The sequence below is a fragment of the Tachyglossus aculeatus genome, chromosome X4 (assembly GCF_015852505.1).
Source record: "Tachyglossus aculeatus isolate mTacAcu1 chromosome X4, mTacAcu1.pri, whole genome shotgun sequence".
Classification (NCBI taxonomy): domain Eukaryota; kingdom Metazoa; phylum Chordata; class Mammalia; order Monotremata; family Tachyglossidae; genus Tachyglossus; species Tachyglossus aculeatus.
The window spans coordinates 16,170,851-16,178,225 of record NC_052098.1 but is presented as its reverse complement, the minus strand read 5'-3'; the positions used below and the strand labels follow the sequence as shown (position 1 = coordinate 16,178,225).

The 7,375-nt window shown below is 41.6% G+C and overlaps 1 protein-coding gene across 8 annotated transcripts in view; it reads right to left on the bottom strand.

Moving 5' to 3' along the window:
- Positions 1-976: 976 nt before the first annotated feature.
- Positions 977-7,375, bottom strand: part of SMARCA2 (SWI/SNF related, matrix associated, actin dependent regulator of chromatin, subfamily a, member 2) — a 179,835-nt gene continuing 173,436 nt past the window's right edge. For all 8 annotated transcript variants that reach the window (XM_038769627.1, XM_038769629.1, XM_038769625.1 and 5 more), the window contains 5 exons: positions 6,483-6,588; positions 5,336-5,437; positions 3,725-3,857; positions 2,943-3,085; positions 977-1,887 (listed from right to left, as the gene is read on the bottom strand). In XM_038769627.1, the coding sequence (XP_038625555.1) occupies positions 1,852-1,887; positions 2,943-3,085; positions 3,725-3,857; positions 5,336-5,437; positions 6,483-6,588 (520 nt within the window). In that variant the 3' untranslated portion in view covers positions 977-1,851. The remainder of the gene's footprint in view (positions 1,888-2,942; positions 3,086-3,724; positions 3,858-5,335; positions 5,438-6,482; positions 6,589-7,375) is intronic.

Sequence of the window (7,375 nt, the reverse complement as noted above, 5' to 3'; positions counted from 1 at the left end):
TTAACGCGGAGGATTCACGTAACAGTAGTTTATTTCCTTCACCATTCTCTCTGACAGGGGCAGGCAAAATATGGGCAGGATGTGGCCTGCTAGTTGTGCCCTGCGGTGGAGGCAGCTTGATGTTGCCCACCATGGCTCCCACGTAGCTCTGAGGCTGACACAAATGCACCCAGCAACCCGGGCTTGTCAGAGCTCTGGGGGTTACATTTGTGAAACTTGGTCATTTTCACACATTACCAAGGGTAATTAGAGTTTTCTCATAGGGGAAAGCAAGACTAAGCTGCGATAATACAAGGTATTAAATAGAATGCAAAACTCTCCTTTTAGTCACTGCATCCCAGGAAGCATCATTTCCATATGAAAAGATTTGTCAAGCTTCATTTGACCTTCATCAACCAGTACCCAACTGTTATTTTCACTGTAGTTGTAGCCCATTTCCCCTTCCTAATGTGCCTGGCTCCCCCCACCTTTTAGATAGGGAGCACCAATGGGTCGGGGTAGTATCTGAATCAACTTCCGTGGATTTGTCCCTGTGCTCAACGTAGTGACTTACACGCTATAAGGGCTTAATCCATATGGTTATTATTTATTATTCGTATTCATCGAAGAAAAATTTTTTAAATACATACTACTGGACTGATATGGTAGCAACCTACTGTTGGGCTGGGTCATGCTTCTGTGGTGTATTTGCTTCGAGCAAGCAACCGATTCCTTTTCAGCTCAGATTCTAGAACTAACAAACATTCTGATTTTATACTCCGTTTCAATAACTAGCATAAAAGTCACGGCATCTTCCCACAGAGGTGCTCCTGTCGACTTCCAGCCAGCTCCAGGGTCTCCTAAGTCACAGGAGTGTTCCAGGTACAGTCGCTCGGGCCCATTAACAAGGTGTATTATCCCTGAGAACTCATAAAAGCAAGGCAGCATTTATTGAGCTAAATTATCTCTTTATTAGAAAAGCACCAACACCACATTCTTCAAAATTACTGGAATTTTATTTGCCTCAGGCTTATGACTTGCAACCAAAGACATTGTGCAAAGAAAGCAAAGATTAAGTACACTTTAGGGAAAAGGTGATAATCCACACTGGTAACAAAGAAGATCAGTTTGATGAAAGAAGCCATCCATTACACTATATAGATTGCAATATTCAATAGCATTTTTCAATCCAACAGGTTGTTTTTAATCAAGAGCAAAAAAGAGCAAAGTTTACAGTAGACATAAATCTGATACAATTCAAAAAGCATTTTTTCCAGAGATCACTGCGCATAAAGTGGAAAAACGTATATGGGGTAAGGTGGGTGAAATCTACCTACTGTACACTTATCAGCTATTAAACAAAGTTGCATATATGTACCACAGTGTAAAAAACAATACAGAACAAATAAAAACCTTGAAAATTTGCCTGATGAAAAATAAAATAACCAGTGGCTTTTAATGGCTCCTCCTGGTTATTAGTGCTACAAAAAACACATTTTTCATCTTTCCGATGCTAAGCCGTTTTAGAGCATCTGATCAGGTGATAAAATCAGGCACAACCAAACCATTACTAAACTAAACCCGACCCATACAAATATACTATCAACCCACATATTTTCCATCAAAAGCTTTTTTTTTTTATTTGAAACTTTGAGGCCCATTTGGTCACAATATGCTACAAATTTTTTTTTCTTTTTTCTTTTTTACACTATGATATCATATGTTTGTCTGGCACTATTCTAAAGCTATTCTTATAGTTGAAGAGAATACAGAAACAACTCAATGTCTAGCTAACAGGATGAATTTACTGGGTGTAAATGAGAGAAGGGAGGAAGGAGTTCAGTTCTGACCCGAAAATAAGCACTAGGTGGCTCACTCGTCATCAGTTCCACTTGCTTCTGATTGATCCTGGAGGTCAAATAAAAACAAAAACCACATTCAATAAAGGTCAGAAATTCTACAGTTATGTCTGACGCTGCACAAGGAAGGCAAACCAGAAAGAAAGGCAGGAAGACAAGACGGGAAAGATGGGCTCCTAATGAAAAAATCCGTAAGTGCGGTTACCTTTGAAATCCGGTCGCGAACACGACGGGGCAATATTTTGCTTTCGATGCTGAGGGCGAATGGGTTATGGATAATTCTTACTCCTGACGTTACCTTTCTGGTGACGGTGGGGCAAAAATGACCAAAACTTGCAAATCAAGTGCTCGCTGCTCCTAAATTTCGGCAAAAAACTAGAACAGTGTGAAAACTGCTATGCAAATCTGGGTCCAAGCCAGGGTAGGGCTAGACCATGCCATTATAGGTGCCCAGGAGCTTGTCTCTCCCTCCATGCCCCTTGCCCTGTGGACAGGCAGAAACATGACCTACTCTATGCTCTACTTTGGAAACGGTCATTCTCTGAAAGGGAGACGGAAAGGAGAGGACAGGGCCATGTGGGGTTTGACCCGGCCACATGGAACAGTTCAGGTTGCCAGGCAACAGGGTTTTTTTTTTCCAATCCAATGCTGATATTGGGTCCCCAGCACTTAGCATAAATGCACATTTCCAAAAATAGGAAATGAAAAAGTTGAAATATTTTGAAGTCCATTTTAGAAGTTGGCTTAGCTCAATCTAATCTCCAGTGGTGACCCAACCCGCCAATTTTATCTTGCCACACCTAACACACTAACAATAAAGGCCCCTTTCAGTCTTCTCTGGGGCTTTAACCTAAGGAAGAGTTTGAAAAATAATGACGAAGGCATCTTTTAGGGTTTTGAGAAATGATCGATCGATTAGAAAGCATGAGGCCTAATTGACACCCTTTATCATGAGCCTGGTGGATAAGTGCATTGAAAAGCCGTACATCAACACCCTCAGGAAAAGAAACAAAAGTTGGGTGAGATTGAGCATTTCAGATAGTAGTAAAGCAGAGAACGAAAGGGAAAACACATTTCCATTACTTCTGCCAAAGGAATACTTACATTTTCATCCTGTTCCTCATCACTATCATAGTCACTCACAACAGGTTTAGCTTTGCCTCGGCTCTGCCTTTTCTTGCCTTTCCCTTTGTCTCGGCTTTTCTCGTCTTTCTTGTTGAGCTTAATCTTCACTTTTACAGATTTTGCTGGGAGCAAAAGGTGAGAAACATAGGTCAGTACTCATTTATTTTTTTTTGATGGCATTTGTTAAACGCTTACTACGTTCCAGACATTGTACTAAGCGTTGGCAGAGACACAAGGTAATCAGGTTGGATACAGTCCCTGTCCCACATGGGGCTCACGGCCATTTTTCTCCAGCCAGTCAATAAAGATATTAGCCATCCCATAGTACACACATATCCGCCTATGGAACTTTTCAAATTGGATCGCTTAAGAAATTTCTTTCTGTACAGGTTCTTTGAACAAGGCACCTGGAAGCCAGGTGACCACCCATCCTCAAAAAGAGGGAAAGAAGAATGCAGAGTATACCGCCACCGAGACAGTCTCAGCAATAGGGCTGATGTAAATGACGTTTAAAGGCTGGAGGTAGGCGAAGAACCAGAGAAGCCTATTTAATAGCTCTGTTTTTCACGGGGCAGCTCCTTCTACAAAGTCACACTAGAAAGCTAGAAGAGCAACTCAGTAAGAACAGATGGCGGGAATTAGCAGGGCAGTGTTGGGAAAGGGAAACTGCATGCAACGAAAGTATATTAAATAAATCTGAAAATCATCTCAAAAACACCACGGGGAATAATGAACTGGGAGAGGCGGACCCCGGGATTTACATTCAGACTCGGATTCATCTTCGTCGTCGTCCTCGTCATCATCGTTGCTTTCATCCTCACTCTCCTCCTCTTTGGCAATTTTCTGCCGGGCACTCTTGAACACTGACTGGAGAACAATGGAATCCTCATAGATCTGCAGTAGGAAAAGTAAACTTGCTCAAATTGCAGGTTGGGCTTCATCAAAAATTCATAGTTTAGAATGTTGTTCTCAATGCGAACGCCCAGAGACCAGCTTGATTTGTCAGTACAGGAAACAATGATGATTGTGCTCATTTTTACAAGAAATGCCAAGGCTAATGTTTTCTACACTAAAAGCAAACAAAACCCCCAACTCAACTCAACATATTTTTTTTATGCTGTGTTACTGTGTGTTTAGCAGGTTCAAATTTCCAAAATACAGAGGGAAGAGTACCATAAAGTGCATCTGGATTTTAACAATTGCATCAGATTCCATTTTCCTATGGCTAGGCTTGTATTAAACAGAAAACACTTCAAAGAAGTAATGGGTCCCTAATGTTAACTATCTTCCACATCAAAGTCAAGGACATCGCTCAATGATATAGTATATTTACCAGTGGAAATGAACATCCTGAAATTGATCATATTTAGAAGCCAGTCAATTCTCATCTGCAAAAGACTCCTTGATTAACATTTCTGAGGTTAGGCAGCTCAGCACATCAGCTTTTATCTTAAACTTATCCTAAAAACATCTCTGAAAGGAAAGGCTTTATGCTAGTACTGTTCTTTGTCATGAGAACACATAGCGATCATCCTGGAGAATGTACCAAACATCATTCTGAGACTTCGTCTGCACTCTTTCTTATCTGGTGATCGGACCAGAAATGGAAGAAAACAGAAAAATACGACCATCTTGTACATTGGCAGGTGACTATTCTTTCTGATCCCTCTCAGATTATTTGCCTTCCCCTTCCCTCAGCTCTCTAATGGTATTAATACTTTTGGCCAAGGATGCAGACGGGAAGGTGCCAGGCTATTGCTGACTGCTTCCTCTATCAACCAACTCTAGGACAGTTTTGTGCCTCTCCTGACCCTCTAGACTTTCCTGTCGCAGACAGCCACCTCAACTTCTGAGAGCAAAAAGTCAATATAGGAACTTCTCGAAGGGAACTTATGCTAGTAATCTGCCTGGATACTTAAAAATGCATAAACCTCGAGGAAAATTTAGTTAAAATGAACATATGTAATATAACTGACTCTAAAAGGGCATTATAAAATAGAGAACATCACAACATCCTCCTTTTAACATATTTTCTTTCAAAATGCTTCCAATTGAATTCCTGCCCTATTTAGTAACAGTCGTATGAGAAGGCTTGAAGACAGAAATTATAATTTGAAAAACACCAAAGACCTAGCATAGTTTTGAAAATGCTAAAAGGGGCAAATTTACACACACACACACACACACACACACACACACACACACACTCCAGCAAAATGACAAAGAACTTTCTATCAAGAACTCTAGCAAATTATTCCTAGTAGTAACGATAGACAATCAATGAAAAAGTAAAGAAGTACAGATCAAAGTAGCCCATACAAAACTAGGTGGGCATGTTTAAACTTCAAAATTTCAAGTAAAATCAAGCAGACCTGTGATCCTTCTAAGTTGAAGGTCTGGGCGTTGTGACAAAGTAGCATGACATCTTTCTCCAAATCACTGAGGCTCCGGTACTTGTGATTCCGGATTCTTTCCTGTTGGGATTTTTAGAAAGAAAAGACTTATACACATCACTTGGCTATTGGACATTGTGCCATAAAACTGAAATCAATTCAATGTGATTTGAGCTGAAGGGTCAGTTGGAAGCCACCGCAGTTCTTCCCTTCGTGTCCAGAAAGGTGATGCCAATGCATAAAGAGGGCGGTGAACAGCGGAGCAAGCCCTTCCACCCCTTGGATTTTTTTCTGCAGCTGGGCATGGTGCTCTTGGCTCCTCAAAACCAGATGCACACCCTCTTGGTGTGTGCATGGTGTGGCTTGGGAGTAGGGCTATGTTGGTGGTTGCAAATGGCTGGACATGGGTCAAGGATGTGGCGATCGCATCTCCACTCCCTCCAACAGGTCTCACAGCAGGCGTCAAAGAGTCATATTTGGGACATGTGTCCGGGACAGCCACCACCAACACCCACGGGCCAATCCTTTCCTGGATCTACGGATAAATCTGATCCAGTGGAGGAGAGAGACGGAAACAGTGAGAGTCTTCAACCCTCCTCAGACAACAACTCGACAACAGAAGCGGGTTGCTGTAATGCTGGAGCTGAAAGGTGAGAACCAAGTGTCTTCAAAATAAGACACAAGGATGAAATATTTAATTCCTTAGCAGACAAATCAGTGTGACAGATATGTGCAAATTTACCTTTCAAACACACTTGCATCATATTCCAATCTCTGATGGATAATGAACACTTCTACGTTCTTAACCTCAAACAATACAGTTCAGCTATAGCCTGCTGGGAGATCAGAGCGGCAGGCAGAGCAACCGAGTGCTCGGCCATTAGAACGCGACGCCTCTTTTGATGCAGAGGGCTAATCATCAGAGCAAGAGGCGAATTGAAAACATTGTCAGGCCCTGCACATAGGAAATGGCTCTCTCTTCTCGTGCTCAGTGCTGAAAGGACTGTATCTGGCAATTTGGTCTTTTGAGCCTCTTACCACACATTGATCGGTAGTGTCATTTTTAGGCATACAGGATAGCTATCATGTATATTTTAGAAACGATGCTTTCAAATATTACACCAACCTTTATTTTTTTGAAGTCCACTGGCTTCCTAATTAATTCATAGTATTCTGGCAATTCTTTCCTGGATGGGAGCTGAATGAAGACCTCACTTAGCTGACGTCCTGAACTGTGGAAAACAAAAACCAAGCAATAGAAAGAAATGAATTCTCTAAAGAGGATAGCTAATGGAACAAAATATGATGGCTGAGTTTGCTTGGGGCAAAACATATAGTCCTTTTCAAAAAAAAAAAACCCTTATAGCCACTTGTTTCTTTAAAAGCAGAAATGTTTTTAGCCTTATTTTCAACCCAATGGTGGGGGGGTGGATTTTGCCATAGTGGTTGCTGTTCCACTTGATTCAAATCAGTTGGAATCTGTCTTGTTTTGGACACACATTTTTTTAGACTTGTTTGGTGGGCCGTTAGTCTGTTCTCTGCAAATTTGGGTGAAGAACAGTTTTAGTTCCATTCAGAAAATACACTGGCTCTGATGACTCACTGGGCTTTCTTTAGGTTGCTTATCTCACCAAACAGGTAGAATATGGGATTCAAACACAAAAACCCAATATATTCCAGTGAACCATAGCCATAAATCAATCAATTATATTTATTGAGCACTTACTGTGTGCAGAGCACCGTACTAAGCGCTTTAGACAGTACGGTATAACAAAGGTGATAGGCACATTCCCTGCCCACAAGCAGCTTACAGTCTACGGGGGCGGGGGGAGAGAGGGGCGTGACATTAATATTTATATAAATGAATAAATGATATTACAGAACTGTACACAAGTTCTATGGGGCTGAGGGAAGGGTGAATAAAAGGTGCAAATCCTAGTGCAAGGGTATCGCAAAGGGGAGAGGGAGAAGAGGAAATGAGGGCTTAGTTGCGGAAGGCCTCTTCGAGGAGGTGTGCTT